Source organism: Myxine glutinosa, chromosome 4 (assembly GCF_964187855.1).
Source record: "Myxine glutinosa chromosome 4, kmMyxGlut1.1, whole genome shotgun sequence".
NCBI classification, from domain to species: Eukaryota; Metazoa; Chordata; class Myxini; order Myxiniformes; family Myxinidae; genus Myxine; species Myxine glutinosa.
In genome coordinates this window covers 121,857,258-121,878,281 of record NC_136264.1, presented here as the reverse complement: position 1 = coordinate 121,878,281, position 21,024 = coordinate 121,857,258, and the positions used below count along the sequence as shown (strand labels likewise).

At 44.5% G+C, this 21,024-nt stretch overlaps 1 protein-coding gene across 1 annotated transcript in view; it reads left to right on the top strand.

Annotated features, from left to right (window-relative positions):
* Nucleotides 1-21,024, top strand: part of LOC137425156 (sodium- and chloride-dependent creatine transporter 1-like) — a 160,947-nt gene that overhangs the window by 105,031 nt on the left and 34,892 nt on the right. The window contains exons 7-9 of the mRNA XM_068113296.2: nt 5,049-5,173; nt 5,327-5,439; nt 6,434-6,571. Of these exons, the coding sequence (XP_067969397.1) occupies nt 5,049-5,173; nt 5,327-5,439; nt 6,434-6,571 (376 nt within the window). The remainder of the gene's footprint in view (nt 1-5,048; nt 5,174-5,326; nt 5,440-6,433; nt 6,572-21,024) is intronic.

The window sequence follows — 21,024 nt, the reverse complement described above, 5'->3', positions numbered from 1 at the left end:
CAACTCAACATTTCCTCCATCTGCAGCTCCCTCTGTGCACACCTTACATTTGAATGTAGCTGCCACACTGGTTAATGTAGCTGGAATGTAGCTGCCACACCTCTCAGACCACTACATTTTTGATGAACCCACTCAGCGCACATTGTACATTGAATGGAGTTAACTCCGACACCCTTCATGCACACAGCACACGGCCACTTCCCAGTTCGTTACACCTCACCACATGCTTTGCCACCTGCCATCACCTTCGTTTTTCCGATATTCTCCTTCAGACCTTTTGTCTCCATACATTCCTTCCACTTGTTCATCTTCTCCTTCAGTCAATCCATACTTTCTGCAATTAACACCAGATCATCTGCATACAACAACTCCCACGGTAAACTCTCCTTTACATTCTGAGCCAGCACCTCCATCACAGCTACAAATAGTAGTGAACTTAGTACCGACCCCTGATGCACTCCCACCTTCACCTGAAACTCACCACTGTTCCCGTCCTTCGTCCTTACAGCTGTGCATGCTCTCGTACATTGCCATCACCACTCTCATCAACCATTCCTCCACTCCTAACTTTCTCAATGCCCATGTCACTACTTCGCGTGGAACCCTATCGAATGCTTTCTCCAGATCAACAAACCCAAGAAACAACTTCTTCCTCTTCTTCACGTACTTCTCCTGCAACTGCCTTGCAATAAAAAGCACGTCTGTCGTTCCTCTTCCTGGCATATATCCAAACTGCATTTCGTCGATCTTCACTTTCTTCCTTATCCTGCTCTCCAACACCCTTTCCAATACCTTCATTCCATGCTCAAATAACTTTATCGCTCGATACGAGCCACAGTCCAGAGGGTCACCTTTCCCCTTGTATGGAGGGACGAGGGTACTCAGTTCCCAAACCACTGGAATGCGGCCTTCTTTCACCACCAGATTACAGATATCTGTCATTCCCCTTCACACCCCAACTTCCCGCTGCCTTCAACATAATTATCTCCCACAACTCGCGTCGGCCCTCCTGCTTTTCTACTCTTCATTGCTTTTATCGCTTCCTCAACTTCCTTCTCAGTTATCTTCTCTGCCGGTCCTAAAAGTGGGTTACTCTCGATGTTGCCATCCCATTCATTCTCTGCATTCAACAGCATTTCCATATTTCTTCTCCATATTCCTTTAATTCCATCTGGGTCCACAACAATTTGTCCCACTTCATCCTTAAAGCAACACACCCCCATCACATTGCACCTCTTTCGCTATCTGCTTTGCAATCCTGGATACCGCTCTCTGGCCCTCTTCCGAATCCAAGCGTTCTCCGAACATTTTCCAACATGCCTCCTGCGCCTTTGCTACCTCTTTCTTTGCATCCTTCTTGGCTGCCTTATAACTTTTATGTTCTGCCTTTTCTGCCCCCGTACCCTCCGCCTTCTGCCACTCCTTGAACTTCTTCCTCTTCTCGTCAATCCTCTTTCCAACTTCATCATCCCACCACCATGTTTCCGAGTGCCTCGGTGGTCCTTCAGTCCATCCAAATACCTCACCAACGGCTCCCAACAGACTATCTTTCATTGACATCCAACCACTTTCAAGCTCAACCACATCATCCTCTGCCATACTCAGCCTCTCTTTTAATGCCTTCCTTACTGTCACCTCTTTCAACCTCCATACCTTCATTCTCGGTTTGTACTTCACCCGCCGAGCTCTCCTCGCACCTTTCACCCTTATGTCGCAGACAACCAAGTGGTGCTGTGAAACGGCCTCCTCCCTCGGGATCACCTTTGTGTCCTGGAGGTTCCCCCTATCTCGCCTACGCACCATCAGGTGGTCAACGGTTGTCGTCGACCCACCTGACGTGTATGTAACATTGTAACAAGCTTATTATCCTCTTTCTGGAACTGAGTATTACAAATCAACAAGCCAGCTCCATCAGCAAACTCCAAAATCCTTTCACCTTCTCCATTCCTCACACCATATCCGTAACCCCCATGAACTCCCTCAAAACCGTCCATACTCCTTCCCACATGTCCATTTAGGTCTCCTCCTACCTCAACAACTTCCTCATCTTTCACGTTTTCCATCAGCTTCTCTATCGCACACCAGAACTTGTCCCTCTCCATCGCTCCGACCGACCTGCGGAGCATATCCCGAGATGACGTTCACCAAGAGCTTTCCAATCATCATTTTCACAATCATCAACCTTTCACTCACTCTAGTCACACTCACCACACTGTCTACCAACTCCTCAGAAAACAGGACACCAAGACCATGCACGCCTTCCGGGCACCCTTGCCACACAAACTTGTATTTCTGTCCCTGCCTACCCTTCTCCATTCTCACACCACTTCCCTTCCATCTCGTCTCCTGCACACAACATATGCCCACTCTTCTTCTGACCAATACTTCCATCACTTCTCCTGATCTCCCTGTCATTGTCCCTACATTCCATGTCCCAAACCTCAGAAACCGATCTCCACATAGGGCATCAGATGTTTCGTCGTCATAAATGGAGCGATTCCAACCCTTTCTTCGATCGGGTTCCCCACCTTGAGTTTTGACGAGAGGGAGTGAGGTCCCCCACAGGGTACTTCGGGCTGTACCCTGCCCATATGTAATTGTAATTATAATTGTCATGGTTCCCTTTTTGAGGCAATGTTTTTTTTATGGCCGGATGCCCCTCCTGACGCCAACCCTTTTAGTCGCCTCTTACGACACGCAGGGATACGTGTACCTATTCTGAACCGGGGTACACACCGGGAGGGTGAAAAGCGATATATAACATATTAAAAAAAAGTTATGGACGAGTTATGAATAAACTTGGTGGACGAGTTGGTTCGGTGACGAGAACGAGCTGATTAGATTTTGGTTCAGGTCCAAAATCATATCTCGCCTATCAACAACAACAACAACAACATGCATTTTAAGGCCATTTTCCCTGCTATAGCGGGGGTTAGCCTTGCGGTCCCCATGACGATCTTCTCCATTTTGCCCTATTTTCTGCATCTCTCCTTGTTATAACCCCCTTGCCCGCATTTTTCTTCCACCATCTTTAGCCAAGTCTTTCTCGGTCTTCCCGTCCTCTACTTCCTTCTACATTCATTTTCATCACTCTTCTCAACGAGTCCCTTTCATCCTTCCTCAACACATGACCAAACCATCTCAACCTGCTCCTCTTCACAGCATCAATCACAGGCTCTATTCCCATCATCTTTCGCAATTCATCATTTGTCTTCCTCTCTCTCAACGATACTCCGCACATCCACCGAACCATTCGGATTTCCACCCTTTCCAGCCTTTGTTGCTGCTCTACATTCATGACCCATGTCTCGCTCCCATAAATCATAACACTTCTCACACATGCAGCATACCCCTTTCCCTTTAGCTTCAACGACACTCCCCTCCTCGTCAGCATGCCACTCAGTTCCCGAAACTTCTTCCATGCACATCTCACTCTCGCAACCGTTGCCGAGTCTGATCCACCTTCTCCATTCAGCATGTCTCCGAGGTAGCAAAATGTTTTCACACCTTCCAGCTTCACGCCGTCTCCAAGATCCAACTCGACATTTCCTCCATGTGCAGCTCCCTCTGCACACCTTACATTTGAATGTAGCTGCCACACTGGTTAATGACCCTCTCAGACCACTACATTTTTGATGAACGTACTCAGCGCACATTGTACATTGAATGGAGTTCACTCCGACACCCTTCCTGCACACAGCACATGGCCACTTCCCAGTTCTTTCCACCTCACCACATGCTTTACCACTTGCCATCACCTTCGTCTTTCCTATATTCACCTTCAGACCTTTTGTCTCCATACATTCCTTCCACTTGTTCATCTTTTCCTTCAGTCCATCCATACTTTCCGCAATCAACACCAGATCATCTGCATACAACAACTCCCACGGTAAACCCTCCTTTATGTTCTGAGCCAGCACCTCCATCACAGCTACAAATAGTAGTGGACTTAGTACCGACCCCTGATGCACTCCCACCTTCACCTCAAACTCACCACTGTTCCCGTCCTTCATCCTTACAGCTGTGTGCGCTCTTTTGTACATTGCCATCACTACTCTGATCAACCATTCCTCCACTTCTAACTTCCTCAATGCCCATGTTAATACTTCGCGTGGAACCCTATCGAATGCTTTCTCCAGATGAACAAACCCAATAAACAACTTCTTCCTCTTCTCCACGTACTTCTCCTGCAACTGCCTCACAATAAAGAGCGCGTCTGTCGTACCTCTTTCTGGCATAAATCCAAACTGCATTTCGTCGATCTTCACCTTCTTCCTTATCCTCCTCTCCAACACCCTTTCCAATACCTTCATTCCATGCTCCAATAACTTTATCGCTCCGTACGAGCCACACTCTAGAGGGTCACCTTTCCCCTTATATAGAGGGACGAAGGTACTCAGTTCCCAATACACTGGAATGCGGCCTTCTTTCACCACCAGATTACAGATCTGTCATTCTCTTCACACCCCAGTATCCATCGCCGATCAGTGGGATACAAAACGTAAACTGTTCACCAGGCGGTGGTATGCTCTCTACTGAGTGCTGTTATCGTTATTTTTGCAATGTTCTTTTTCTGAACAAAACGATGTTTTTCTTTTTTCAATAGCTTGTGTGTTTGAACTTTATTCTGCTTTTTATTTTTACCATATATATATTTTTTGCTTTCCAGTTTTATCTGCTTGTAATTCTACCTGTTGGTGTAATTCATCAAATATATATTTCAAATTGCATGGAGGGAGGTTGCAAATTGAACCCAATTCATTTGCACTTGCTTTGAAAATTCTAACCTTTAATGTTCAGCATTGATGATTTTTAATCGTGAAGCTTTAATCTAATTTTGAGAATTTTTGCTTCAAGGCAACAGTGCATAGCACAGATTTTAGTAGCATGGCTATCCGTTTCTTACTACACCGTCGTAACTATGGGATTTGGTTCTCACTCAAGAGGAAGAAGTGGCTGTGCCAATTGGTGTCTGAAAGCTGAATCGAGATTGCAGGGCGCTTCGTAGGCCTTGCCTTAAAGACACTTGTCCTCGGGCCTTGTTCTAGGGATGCCTTTGTGCTGTCACTCGTCAACAGCGGAACGAGCTTCTTCGCTGGCTTTGTTGTCTTCGCTACCCTCGGTTTTATGGCCAATGAGCAAGGCATAGACATTTCCAAAGTCGCTGAATCGGGTAAGTACGCGACACTAAATACTGTATACGAATTATTTGGATATCCAATCAAATCCCCTGATGTTTGTGCTCATGCCTATTGACGGCAAGGACAATCATGTGCAGCCTCATTGTTATTTTGAAGCCAGTTTTATCGAAATTATCTGTTTTCAGGACCTGGACTAGCTTTTATTGCATACCCTAAAGCTGTCTCAATGATGCCTGTTGCTCCCGTGTGGGCAGCACTCTTCTTTGTCATGCTTCTGCTGTTGGGACTCGACAGTCAGGCAAGTGGCCTTGTGGGACTTTGTTTACCAGTAAGAAAGGGAAGCTTATGTTATCCCAAACCACTGGGGGGTTGTGTCTCGCTACTTATGTCTTGTTTGTGCAGAAATCAAGCAGGTTTTTTTTGTGCATGAATCACCATTCATGGAAGAGCGAGGAGATAGAAGGTAAAAGGGCAATGTACTGGTAGTGTGGTTACAAGTGGATGCAACAACCAAGAGAACTAGATTTCACAGAACACTTGATCTCACACGGTATTGAGAAAAGGACATGAGAAGGGTATCCTCTCCCTTTTATAACCAACAACCAGGAAGCGTGGGAACTTTACCCTGTTTATCTTTTCTGTCGGTATGCTTATTATGACATTGTTTGATGACATTGTGGGATCATTTCCAATACAACGTTACAGCTACAATGTCATTACTTTGATTAATAGACTTGTACACTAAGCAATCAAATATAATCACTCAAAGCAATCAAATTAAATGTATGAACAAATCATTCAATCAAACCAGTGATGAATTAATTTATCAAAGTCTTTGATGATGTGAGCTCAGGTGTTGCATCGCTGGACACCACCATTTTGTCTGAATGTCAATGTTCCTCCCCCTTAGACCTTTGACTTTTTGATCCCAAAATCGAATCAGTTCATCAGTTTTTGGAAGTGCCTACAAGAGAGTTGAGCTTTACAGTAAAACTAATTTTGGAGGTGAACCAGGAGGGGGTTTGTGAAATAACATGTTCCTCAGAGTTGGAAGGGTGAGGGGCTAGACTGGAGGAGAAGCAGTTAAAAAAAAATGAAGGCCACCAACCTGTGAGAACGTGCCTTTTGCTTCGGCTTCATTGCGGGAGATGCCAATATTTTTGTTGTGTTTGGAACTATCAATTTGACTGTTGCCAACATTTTTTTTTCTTTTTAAACATGTTCAATGAATGTGCCTTGCTGGTAAAGAGATGATTGACAAGTTTGTTATGGCTTCCCATCTTTGCCTGCAGTTTGTTGGAGTGGAAGGTTTTGTTACGGGTGTTTCGGATCTCTTTGCTTCACAGCTCCATGGAAGCTACAGGAGGGAGGCTTTTGTAGCTATTTGTTGCCTCGTCTCCTTCCTCATTGCTATTTCAATGGTCATGGAGGTATGAAATGTTGGTGTTCATCAGCTGTGATCTCTCATATGTATGGAATGTGTATTCTGAATCTGTTTGACCACTGCTTCAAGTAATGTCATCAGTCCTAATATACAAGCCTCACCAGTATAATCTGCTCTCTTGCAATTATCAAGTTAAATATAACTTTTCCCCAATCCAAGCCATTAAATTCAAATCCAAAGTGAATCACATAGATAAAGATGGTTTTGTGTTGCATTTTGCAAAACGCTGTACTTTTTATTGCGCTCATTGTCACGATCTGGCCAAATGCTTTTGATGCTGCACCATAAAATGCTCTGGTATGAGGTGAAAATAATATTATTTAAGCGCCTGCCTAATCCCCATGCAGCAAATGCATCCGTGATGAACGTTGGACCATTTTGTTCTCAAACTATTGATCGGGTGCCGTAGTTCACTGCACGACCGCACCTCATGTGTATATTGCTGGCACATTCAACACTTTGGCATGCTGAGTGATGTTATTGATGTGTGCTGAACTTAATCCATTGTGCTTTTTTTCTTTACTGTACTTTGACTTTTGTGATTTTGTGGTCTGTGATTCCACTTTTAAATTAGATTTTTCTTTTCAGTTGGATAAACCATTCTTTTTATTTATTGTTTGGAGTAGTGGAGGTGTAAATACTTTGCTGTGACCATGATTGTATTGTTTGCACCTAGGGTCAGTCATTTGAAATTGCATTTGTAGTGTATTTTTCAGCTGACATTGCTGCTATAATTACCCTCGAGATTGGGTCCAGTTTGTTGCATTTGGGTCTGGTTTGTTAGCGTTTTTTGTATATTTGTTTGTTTGTTTGGTTCTGTCTGTCTGCAAATAATGTGCTAATGTAGACCACAAAAAACACCTTGTGGTAAGCACTATCTTAGTTACACAAAAAGATAGTGTAATCTTTTTTTCAATTGAGTACCTCAAAATACGTGCAATTAGAATGCGAGCATGTCCTACATGGTATGCACTATTAAGAATATGAGTGCATCTATAAAGTCTGTACTAAAAAAATGTATGTACGTCTATAAAATACATACGATTAGAATGTGAATCTATATAATAAAACCGAAAAGCTTTGTTTGTCCTCTGTATGAATGTAAACTTGCAGTCAATGCATCATCGACACACACCAGTGCACAAATGCCATACAAAACCTACCAAAACGTTCTGGCGAGGGTCTGCAATCTTTGATGGCTATTTCTAGTTACCTCCACCGCCTAAGGTGGACAGAAGTTGTTCTCACCCCTCTTTGTATGTCTGTCTCTCTGTGAGCACGATATCTCAGAGTTATTGATGAATTTGGGCAAAACTTGTTCGACAGGTTGAGTGTGTTGAACAGGACGAATTGATTCTATTTTGTTGAAGATCTCGATCTGGATACAATAATTTTTGAAGCGATTCTTCAACATTGAGAGAGAGGGCCAGAAACGATGTATAGCACGATATATCAAAAAAATTTGGACGGATTTAGACGAACCTTTGTGGATAGGTTGGTTGTGTTACAGGACTCATTTATTCCACTTCGGTGAAGATCCAGATTGGGATCCGGCCCATCAGTAGGATACAAAACGTAAACTGTTCAGCCTGGTGGAGGTATGAGCTATATTGAGTGCCGTTCTAGTTTCACTTTGTTTTAACAGGTGCAGTGCTAGACTTGCAGCCAAATATATTTTTACTACCTCGTGTCTCGTTTCTAGTGACCCAAATTGTGACTGGCACAGTCATCAATGCTCATATCAAAATTTGGATTTTTTCTTTTCTTTCTTTTTTTCCTCATCTGGCCAGACGTAGGTACAATTTTATGCGAATCATTGTTTATTCTTTTGTTCTACTGCTGCAGCATTAATAAATCATAAAGGTTGGCAGGATAGATCATTGTTAGCTCTCTTGTCTTTTAGCTGTCTCGTCTGTGATTGCCAACCTAACGATAAACCGTCTCTATGGTGTTTCTCTGGTGGTGTGTTGCAGTAACGAGTCAGAGTGTGCAATCTCAGGTTGCTCGCCTCTGAGCTGTTTAGCCTGGGTTCAAATATCAGCCCAGCTATAAACTATCACCCTGGTGTTTCTCATGCAGGACAATATATCCGTGTGTGCGTTGTTGCTCGAGTGGATGCTAAACTGGATGTCCTGTCTGCTGGCATTATTTGGTGGATGTGAAAGATCCCACCGTCCTTTGCAAAAAGTCGTTGACCCATCGCTGGCACCTTGGCTAAATTTTAAAGTCCTCCACTTTGTCTAGTACCCTGCATCAGTGGTGACCCTCCAGGATTGTAACCCTTGCCAAAGAAACTGCTTCAGCATAACCAACACTCTGTATATATCATGGGGCATGGATGAGTGAATTAACTCTTAGATGGCACATTAAGTTGGGACCCTGTGTGATTGCATTACTTGCTGTGTACGTTAATGCCATGAAGGCTTTTGCAAAGAGCTTCCGGTTCCTTTGGCAAGGAAGCGTTCTTCAAGCTCTCCACGTCATCAAAGTTCAAGTATTTTCCCATTCGTGTCTTTGTTAAATTTCCACTGGTTATTTTAGTGTATGTGTTACTGCGTTTTTCTTGGTAGTCTTGCTTTGTAATTCGTGCAAACGTGTGTAATTGATCGTTTTCTGTATCGTACAGCGTGCACGGCCTGGTCCCTCTAGGCTCCCTCCCCCTGTCGGTATTTTGTAAATTTAAGTTCTTTCCTTCGCTGTATTTGCTTTTTCTTTGATTTTCTTTTCTCCCCCTACCTCCCCCGAACATCTTACCCTTTGTCTAACGTTTTAAATAAATAAAAAACATTACTTTACTATTTCCTTCTCTCCTCGCGGTCCCCGCCCACAACCACGTGCATTTTTCTTCTACCTCTCCAGCTCTCACCTTTCCAATTATAATTTCAACCATACTCATTCAACCCTTTCTCCTTCTTTCTCAGATCCACACCCTCACTTCAGGGACTTTTCTCAGATTGTTTTTCACTGTTTTGTTTAAATATTATTTAAATATGTTTAAACTTTCCCCTGCAGTATTTTATTCAATGGTATATTACAACATGCTGTTTTTCATCCTATTTAAAAGGCTTTTTTCAATTTCCCCTTCAAATCATTCCACTTCAAAAAAATATTCAATCTCGTACAGTTCTTCCTTTCTACCTTCTCTTCCCCTATCCCCCACCCCCACGTCCCCCCTCCCTACCATCTTTCTCCAATTCTCCCTCCGCCCCTCTCCTCCTCAAAGCTGCCTCCACCCCACTTCCTCTCCCTTCCATCTCATACCTTCACCTCCACCAACCTCCTACTTTGCTCTGCCCCCCCCCCCCCCTCAAACAACACCTCAGTGTGCCTCATCCCATCACCATCAAACCTTTTGGCCTCCTCATCCTTCCCTTTCTCCAAATTCCTCTGCAATCTCTGACACACTATCAACAGCTCTCACTACCTCACCCTCTCACCTTATCTTACCCTACCCCTCCCCTCCCCTGTCCTGCACCCGATGCTCCCCCTCCCTCTTCCTTAACGGGATGGACCCAAACATCCGGGGCCTTCACTCAAACCTGATTGATCTCTCCATACAGGTTGCTTCTGACAAACCAGATGTAATCTGCTTAACAGAAACTTTCCTCCTTCAAGATGTCTCTGATTCCTTAATATCTCTTCCTGGTTACTCCGTCCTGCGGTATGATAGACCTGAGCCTTGTCCTGGTGGTGGGGTTGCTATCTTTAGTAAACACTCTCTTCCTCACTCTCCTTGCACTGCCCTCTCTCCACCCCACCCCCAGGGGTACCTCTGGCTACGGCTTCCTCTCCGCTATGTGTTCTGTACAGTGCTCCAAACAGTGATGACTCCATTTACATCTCGCTGTCTGACAACATGGACCAACTTCTATCCACTCATCCCAACTCTCTCTTCCTCATATGTGGTGACTTCAACTGTTATCATGCCAGCTGGCTGGGTGTGGGTACCGCTCTCACCAGCCATGGCATCTCAGCAAAGGACTTCTGTGACTCATTGGGACTGACACAATCTGTCAATTTCCCGACCCAGATCTCAGTCAACGGAGCATCTTCTCTTCTAGATTTGGTTATGACCAACTTCCCTGCAAATGTCTGCTGCTCTTCTTATGCTCCAATCGGTTCTTCTGATCATTTGCTTGTTAAAGTGGATATCTCTCTTTGGCCATTCTCAGAGAGCCTCCTCAGCATCGACGAGTCTGGCATTTCACTCAGGCCGACTGGCATGGTCTTCAAGCAGCCATCAATCATCTGGACTGGTCTGCCATCTCTACTGCCTCTGACATCAACTCTTTCTGGGAATTCTTCCAAAGTAAACTGCTCTCTCTCATGCACAGATTTATCCCATCTCGTCTTCAGTTGTCATACCCTTCCTCCCGTCCATGGCACACTGAATCTTGTGGTGAGGCAGTTGCCCTGAAACAACTTGCCTTTGCCTCTTGGAAGGCTAATCCAACTGAAGGCAATCTCAGTTCCTTTCACAAAGCTTGGGACAAGTGTGCATCTACCCTCAGGAGAGCCAGGAAACACTTCCTCTCTACTCTCAAGACTGAACTCTCAAACCTGTCTCCCTCCTCCAAATCCTGGTGGTGTCTGGTCAAATCTGTTTCTGGTGTTTGTTCCCCTCCATCCCCTCCCTTACCTCAAATGGCTACATAGTGGGGCGGCTTAGCCCAAATATTCAAAAGAATTGTGCATTTTGTGATACAAGCACCAAATTTGGCACACTAGTAGACTATCATATTATGAAAAGATCTGGATATTAGGCCATCTCAGATTCAGAGATTTGATTTTTGCAAGATTTGCAGATTTTGCAAGCTGAGATTGCAACGCCAGGGACGGCCGACTCCTTCCTACGAGCTGCCCACGTCACCCGCACAAGAAGAGCTCATCAAATCACTGCAGCGGCACTGCACATCCTGCAACACCGTGCGTATGAACGCCACTGTATTGCATATGCTGATGATGCAGAAGACCTGCCTGAGTTCGAAGACTGGTGTCACCAGAGAGGAGAAGACATTCCCAACTTTCAGTACTGGGCAACTGTGCTGGAACTAGAGATGTTGGTACTGGTCTACGTGCGTTCTCTGCGGCAGGCTTCATTCACGACGTACCTTGATGCCCTGACGGAACTGGTCCCATGGTTCCATGCCTTAGACCACACACACTATGCCAGGTGGGTCCCTGTTCACCTGAGGGACACGGTTGCACTCCCAATGAAGCACCCAGATGTAGCCAGAGAATTCAGGGCTGGCAACTTCACTGTACAGAAGACGAAGAAGGTGTTCTCTTCGATCCCAATCGAATCGAAATCTTGCAAAAATAAAATCTCTGAATCTGAGATGGCCCAATATCCAGATCTTTTCATAATATGATAGTCTACTAGTGTACCAAATTTGGTGCTTGTATCACAAAATGCACAACAGGTTTGCTATGCTGCAACACTAACACAGCTGACACTGCACGTGACAAACGTAATGCCTCAACTCTGTGTTGCCTCAAAATCTTGTGTCCCAAACCCATCTCTCTCTGCACCCACATTACCCAGTCAGTCGAACCCAACTGCTCCTGAACTCTGTGTCCTTCTCTCCTGACAAGGTGGAGAAGTTTCTGTCAAGCCTCGACTCTGATTCTGCAACTGGACCAGACGGCATCAGCCCACGGGTCCTAAAATCCTGCTCTGCCACTCTTTCACACCCTCTCTCAATTCTTTTCACCCTCTCTTTTGCTCAAGGTCATCTGCCATCTGTTTGGAAAACAGCCAACATTACCGCTTTACACAAAGGTGTAAAAACAGATCCTTGCAACTACAGACCAATCGGCCTGCTCCCAATAATCAGCAAGGTCATGGAATCCATCATCACTTCTGACATCAAATCCTTCCTCTTCTCAAATGGCTTGATCTCGGATCATCAATTTGGATTCAGACCAGGTCATTCTACTCTGGACATGCTGCTTCTGCTGTCTCAACAATGGATGGAGGTCCTCAATGCCAAACAGGAAATCAGAGGTGTCACCCTCGACATATCTCGTGCCTTCGATACGGTCTGGCACCCCACCCTGATCACCAAACTCTCCTCAAATGGTATCCATGGAAACATCCACTCATGGCTTGTGGACTTCCTTTCTGGTCGCAGTCAGTCAACGTGTGGCACTGAATAGAATTCTCTCAACGCCTCTTCCTGTTCAGGCTGGAGTTCCTCAAGGCAGTGTTCTGGGCCCTGTGCTTTTTCTGGTCTTCATTAATGATCTCTCCGACTCTCTGGAAAATCCTCTCTTTCTCTTTGCTGATGACTCCACCCTCTGCCGCTCCATATCTCAATCCTCAGATTGACAGCCAGCAGCCTCTTCACTCTCTGCGGACCTGGATAAAATCACAAACTGGTCAAATAAATGGAACATGTCTTTTAATCCTGACATATCTCGCACTCTCACTTTATCTCTCCGAAAAGACCATCTGGACAACCCTCCCATCTACTTCCTGAACAATCGTCTTGAAGAAGTTCTGTCACTCAAGCTTTTGGGTCTCAATATCTGCCATGATCTTTCCTGGGAAAACAACATTTCCCAGCTGGCCTCCAAAGCCAGTCGCTGACTGGGCATCCTCCATCGTGTGAAGTCCTTTCTGGGCACTTCTGAGCTCCTCAACATACAAAGCTTTCATCCGCAGCTCCATGGAATACTGCTCTCCCATCTGGGCTGGTGCTCCTGCCTCGCACCTTGCTCGGCTTCATGCTGTTGAAACCAAAGCTTTCAGAATCATTGGTATCTCCCGCGATGAAGCTGATTCTGAGGGCCTTTCTCTCTCACCGCAGGCAGGTGGTGGTCTTTCTGTCTTCTGCAGACTCCACTCTGGCCTTGCTCCCCCTGCTCTGTCTGTGCTCTGTCCCCCAAATATTCCTGCAGGACGCACAAGATTTGCCAGCAACCCTCTTCTGGCAAAACTGCCCAAATCAAGACTCTCTGCTCACCTTCACTCCTTCATTCCTCTTTTCTCCCGCCTCTGGAACAAACCTCCACACTCTCTTCAATCCCACTCCTCCCTCCATTTCTTTAAAACAGCTGTTCACCACCATCTCTTATCTTCCCCCATCCAAAACCTTGATCTTTTCTACCCCTGTTAAAACACCCCAAATCTGCCTTTCACTCCCCAATTTCGTTCCTGCAATTCCTAGAAGTGTTCATTTGCTTTATACTCTGTTCCAGAAAGAGGATAATGAGCTTGTTACATACACGTCAGGTGGGTCGATGACAACCGTTGACTACCTGATGGTGCGTAGGCGAGATAGGGGGCACCTCCGGGACACAAAGGTGATCCCGGGGGAGGAGGCTGTTTCACAGCACCACTTGGTTGTCTGCGATGTAAGGGTGAAAGGTGCGAGGAGAGCTCGGCGGGTGAAGTACCAACCGAGAATGAAGGTGTGGAGGTTGAAAGAGGTTACAGTAAGGGAGGCATTAAAAGAGAGGCTGAGTAGGGTCGAGGATGATGTGGTTGAGCTTGAAAGTGGTTGGATGTCAATGAAAGCTAGTCTGTTGGGAGCCGTTGGTGAGGTATGTGGATGGACAAAAGGACCACCGAGGCACTCGGAAACATGGTGGTGGGATGATGAAGTTGGAAGGAGGATTGACGAGAAGAGGAAGAAGTTCAAGGAGTGGCAGAAGGCGAAGGGTACGGGAGCAGAAACAGCAGAGCATGAAATTTATAAGGCAGCTAGGAAGGCTGCAAAGAAAGAGGTAGCAAAGGCGCAGGAGGCATGTAGGAAAATGTTCGGAGAACGCTTTGATTCGGAAGAGGGTCAGAAAGCAGTATTCAGGATTGCAAAGCAGATAGCGAAAGAGAGGTGCGATGTGATGGGGGTGAGTTGCTTGAAGGATGAAGTGGGACAAATCGTTGTCGACCCAGATGGAATTAAAGGAAGATGGAAAAGATTTATGGAAATGCTGTTGAATACAGAGAATGAATGGGATGGCAACATAGAGAGTAACCCAGTTTTAGGACCGGCAGAGAAGATAACTGAGAAGGAAGTTGAGGAAGCGATAAAAGCAATGAAGGGTAGAAAAGCAGGAGGTCCGACGGGAGTTGTGGGAGATATGTTGAAGGCAGCAGGAAGTTGGGGTGTGAAGAGAATGACAGAGATCTGTAATCTGGTGGTGAAAGAAGGCCGCATTCCAGTGGAATGAGAACTGAGTACCCTCGTCCCTCTATACAAGGGGAAAGGTGACCCTCTGGAGTGTGGCTCGTACCGAGCGATAAAGTTATTGGAGCATGGAATGAAGGTATTGGAAAGGGTGTTGGAGAGGAGGATAAGGAAGAAAGTGAAGATCGACGAAATGCAGTTTGGATTCATGCCAGGAAGAGGAACGACAGACGCGCTTTTCATTGTGAGGCAGTTGCAGGAGAAGTACATGGAGAAGAGGAAGAAGTTGTTTCTTGGGTTTGTTGATCTGGAGAAAGCATTCGATCGGGTTCCACGCAAAGTATTGACATGGGCATTGAGGAAGTTAGGAGGGGAGGAATGGTTGATCAGAGTAGTGATGGCAATGTACAAAAGAGCGCGCACAGCTGTAAGGACGAAGGATGGGAACAGTGGTGAGTTTGAGGTGAAGGTGGGAGTGCATCAGGGGTCGGTACTAAGTCCACTACTATTTGTAGCTGTGATGGAGGTGCTGGCTCAGAACGTGAAGGAGGGTTTACCGTGGGAGTTGTTGTATGCAGATGATCTGGTGTTGATTGCGGAAAGTATGGATGGACTGGAGGAAAAGATGAACACGTGGAAGGAATGTATGGAGACAAAAGGTCTGAAGGTGAATATCGGGAAGACGAAGGTGATGGCAAGTGGTAAAGCATGTGGTGAGGTGGAAAGAACTGGGAAGTGGCCCTGTGCTGTGTGTAGGAAGGGTGTCGGAGTGAACTCCATTCAGTGTACAATGTGCGCTGAGTGGGTTCATCAAAAATGTAGTGGTCTGAGAGGGTCATTAACCAGTGTGGCAGCTACATTCAAATGTAAGGTGTGCACAGAGGGAGCTGCAGATGGAGGAAATGTTGAGTTGGATCTTGGAGACGGCGTGAAGCTGGAACGTGTGAAAACATTTTGCTACCTCGGAGAAATGCTGAATGGAGAAGGTGGATCAGACTCGGCAACGGTTGCTCGAGTGAGATGTGCATGGAAGAAGTTTCGGGAATTGAGTGGCGTGCTGATGAGGGGAGTGTCGTTTAAGCTGAAGGGAAAGGTCTATGCTGCATGTGTGAGAAGTGTTATGATTTATGGGAGCGAGACATGGGTAATGAACGTAGAGCAGCAACGAAGGTTGGAAAGGGTGGAAATGCGAATGGTTCGACGGATGTGCGGAGTATCGTTGAGAGAGAGGAAGACAAATGATGAATTGCGAAAGATGATGGGAATAGAGCCTGTGATTGATGCTGTGAAGAGGAACAGGTTGAGATGGTTTGGTCATGTGTTGAGGAAGGATGAAAGTGACTGGTTGAGAAGAGTGATGGAAATGAATGTAGAAGGAAGTAGAAGACGGGGAAGACCGAGAAAGACTTGGCTAAAGATGGTGGAAGAAGAAATGCGGGCAAGGGGGTTAACAAGGAGAGATTCAGAAAATAGGGCAAAATGGAGAAGATTGTCATGGGGACCGCAAGGCTAACCCCTGCTCTAGCAGGGAAAATGGCCTTTAATGTGTGTGTGTGTGTGTGTGTGTGTGTGTGTGTGTGTGTGTGTGTGTGTGTGTGTGTGTGTGTGTGTGTGTGTGTGTGTGTGTGTGTGTGTGTTCATTTGCTTTATACCGTGTACCCCTTCCTCCTCCCCCAGCCTTCCCCCTTCCACATATCTACCGACGTCCCTGTTCCATTCTGTTGTTGTGCTTGTGTGCTTCCCTCTCTCCCCCTTCCCCCTCCTTCAACCCCCCCCCCCCCCCCCGTCTCCCGCTGCCTTCATTGCACGTTTTATGTGTCTGTGCATGTTTTCATGTTCAATGTGTTAGCTCTTTCACAAGCCTCGATTCTGTATACAAAAAAAAGTACATAGGTGATTCAGGCCAACCCCCTCTCCATATTCTGCAGCCAGCAGCCAAGTGCTGCACACAAATCAGACTGAACCATAATTCCAACGTAAAATATTATGAAAGAAGCTTGTGTTGCAGCTTGATGCACAAATGCAAACATAAACATTTATATCTGGATACACCTTGCCAAAAATATTTTCGTGCAAAATGATGCTCAGTAATCACAAATGAACTTGTTTAGCTGTTGTAGTTGTGACAAGGTGCCAGCTGGGTGATCAAAAACATATCCTCTTTGAAGAATTTACTAGCTTGTCCTAAGTTATTCAACACTCAGTCCATCCATGAGCTAGTATCAGAGTGGCATCTGTATTGGTTGATCCCAAAAGTTCTGTCACCCCACTTACATTTTCAATAATATTTGTCAATACACCTTTGTTAGGCATATCCCTGGTGTTGGCTTAGCGGTTAGGGTGCCGGCTTGGGATCCTAGGATCCTGGGTTCGAATCCCGGTCGATCGCTGAATTAACGCCAGGGGGGGTTGACTCAGCCTGTCATCCTTCCGAGGTCGGCAAATTGAGTACCAGCTTGCTGGGATGAATGATCACGGTGTGTACCCCGATTTAGAATAGGTACACCATATCCCTGCGCATCGTAAGAGCGTGACCAAGGGTTGGCGTCAGGAAGGGCATCCGGCCATAAAAACATTGCCTCAAACAGGGAACCATGATTGTCATGGGGCCCGCAAGGCTAACCTCCGCTCTAGTGGGGAAAATGGCCTTAAAACGATCATTCATTCATATTCACACCTTTGTTAGGCATACCTATTTTGGGGGTCAAAACACTCCTGTGGACCCCCTTAATGAGTGCAGATTTCGATGCGGTCAATACACCTTCATTAGGCATCAGATATGAAGCTTGTGACGAAGTGTTTGGTTCATGCAATCATGTCTGAAGTGTTTACAGACTCACTCACTGACTTACCTACGGACACTTCTCAATCGCATAAGCTCACCAGGCCAAAGCCCAGTTGGGGTAAAAACTAAGTGCAATGAGAGATTGCAGACCCTTGCCAGGATTTGTTTTGTGTGATGTTTGTATGCTGGTGTGTTACTTGATTAACTAGAACGGCACTCGGTAGACAGCATACCTCTGCCAGGCTGAAGACAGTTTACGGTTTGTATCCCAATGATGGGCCAGATTTGGATTTGGACCTGAACCAGAATCTAATCGACTTATCATCACACACCCAACTCATCCACCTAGTTTTGTCATAATCTGCCCTCAACTTTTTGAAATATCATGTTATATATCGTTTTTGGCCCAACACTCAATGGTGAAGAATCACTTACAAATATAAAACCATCTCGCATCCGGATTTGGATCTTCACCAAAATCTCTTCATTTCGTCCATGTCACATACCCAACCTCTCCACCAAATTTTGGCCGAATCCGTCCATAACTTTTTGAAATGTCATGTTCACAAACAAACAGACAGGGGTGAAAACATCATCTCCATTCACCTTCAGTAGTGGATGTCATAATCGATGTAATTAATACCTTTCAATCCGTAAATAATAGATGCACTCACATAAATAGATGTACTTGCGTTCCAATAGTATGTAATGAATATACGTAAACACATTTTGATACGTGATTAATAGATCTACTCGCGTTTTGTGTGGACAAACAGACCCAAATGCAATAACCTCTCCTCCAGCGTGGGTAGTTTTGGAAATGACAAAAGCTCTTGCACAGTGTTTGCTACAATGTTTGCTAATGTACAAATATAAAGTAATCAAAAATTGTCAGGAAAATATCGAAGATACCACCTTGGAGTTTAGGGATATTGGTCGCTTGGTCATAAAAGTGTTAAAAGATACTGCACAGTATAAGGTGCCAGTACCATGGAATTCTATTGTATAAAACTGCAATGGCACTTGGTAGAACGCATATCTGCGCCAAGCTGGACAGTTTACATTTTGTTTCCCACTGGTAGGCCGTATGTATATATATATATATATATATATATATATATACACACACACACACACACACACACACACACACACACACACACACACACACACACACACACACACACACACACACACACACACACACACACACACACACACACACACACACACACACACACACACACACACACACACACACTGTTCCAAAAAGACCTGGACAACTTTGTTGTTTATCTATTTAGTACCACAAATTACACAATGATACCCTTTTTTATATGATACAGACACTCATAAAGTATTCTTTATTTTCAGGTCTGATGGTTTAATGTTAAAGAAAATGGGGACTCCATAAGAGAAACGTCAGTGCGTCAAATGGTTCATCGAAACAAAATCTGACATGCAAGCTCAGTGTAATTTATGTACAAGGTATGGAAGGAATCCACCATTGCGGCTATAATCAGAGTGGTACAAGAGGATTAAGGAGACGAGAAGTTGTCAGAAACAGAAAAGTACTGGTCGACCAAGCACAAGTGCAGCAGACGTTGAACGAGTGAGTGTCCCAGAAATTTCAACGAAGTCCCAGAAAATCAACCACATGTCATTTTTCGACAGGAGGGCGCTCTCCCTCATTGGGCCTTAGTCGTTCAAGCCGTCCTGAATGAAAAATTGCCAGGTCGTTGGATTGGCCAAAACGGACCAACCGCCTGTTCCCCACAATAACCAGACATAACCCCCCTTGATTTTATTCTGTGGGGGTTTGTCAAAGATGTTGTCTACATCACCAAGGTGGCAAACCTGCAGGATCTTCGTTCTCGGATCACAGCTGCATGCGCACTGGTGTATGCAAACATGCTGAGGTAAACATGGCAAGAAGTCGTGTACAGTCTTTATATCCTGCGCGTGACAAATGGAGCTCACATTGAAGTGAATTGATGGTGCACATAAAACTTTGAGTTTCTGTATCATATAAACCAAAGGGTATCATTTTATAATTTGTGGTTCTAAATATATTAACAACCAAAGTTGTCCGGATCTTTTTGGAATATCCTGTATATCGTTCTTAGCCCTGTCACTCAATGGTGAAGAATCGCATAAAAAAATTCTCGGATCCAAATTTGGATCTTCACCAAAAACAAAAATTTGGATTGTGAAGCATGGTGGTGGCAGTATCATGCTATGGGGATGCTTTTCAGTGGCAGGGACTGGGAGACTTGTAATGATAGAGGGAACAATGAATGGAGCCAAATACAGGCAAATCCTTGAGGAGAACCTGCTCCATGGTGCAAAAGTCCTTCGACTACAGCAAAGATTTATGTTTCAACAGGACAATGATCCCAAGCATACAGCCAGAGCAAAACTGGAATAGCTCCAGAACAAGACCGTGAAAGTCCTTCAGTGGCCCAGTAAAAGCCCAGACTTTAATTTGAATATATAAATAAAGTTTTGTTGAATACTTGTGTAAATTAGATATTTCTGTATTTCATTTTTAATTATCTTTTTAAAAATATTTTTGCACGTGACAGCATATTTGTAAAATTTACACCATTTTGTAAAAATAAATAAATAAATAAAAGTCCACTTTGATATTGTGGGGTATTATTCTGTGTAGATCTGTGACAACTAAATTAAACCATTTAAAATTCAGGCTTGAACACAGCAAAATATGAAGTCGAGCGGTGTGAATGCTTCCTGAAGGCATTGTGTGTGTGTGTGTATATGTATATACATGTGTGTATATATATATATATATATATATATATATATATATATACATATATATATATATATATATATATATATATATATATATATATATATATATATATATATATATATATATATATATATATATATAATTATGTGTATATATATATATATATACACATGTATATACATATACACACACACACAATGCCTTCAGGAAGCATTCACACCACTCGACTTTTTTCGTATTTTGTTGTGTTAAAGTATTTACAATACATACATGTGTATATATATATATATATATATATATATATATATATATATATATATATATATATATATATAAATAAAAGTGTGTATTTATATATATATATCCCTGTGCATCGAAAGAGGCGACCAAGGGTTGGCGTCAGGAAGGGCATCCGGCCATAAAAACATTGCCAAAAACAGGGAACCATGATTGTCATGGGGCCCGCAAGGCTTGGTGTTGGCTTAGCCTGGTGTTGGCTTAGCGGTTAGGGTGCCGGCCTGGGATCCTAGGATCCTTGGTTTTGAATCCCGGTCGATCGCTGAATTAACGCCAGGGGGGTTGACTCAGCCTGTCATCCTTCCGAGGTTGGCAAATTGAGTACCAGCTTGCTGGGATGAATGATCCCCGTGTGTACCCCGATTCAGAATAGGCACACTGTATCCCTGCGCATCGTAAGAGTGTGACCAAGGGTTGGCGTCAGGAAGGGCATCCGGCCATAAAAA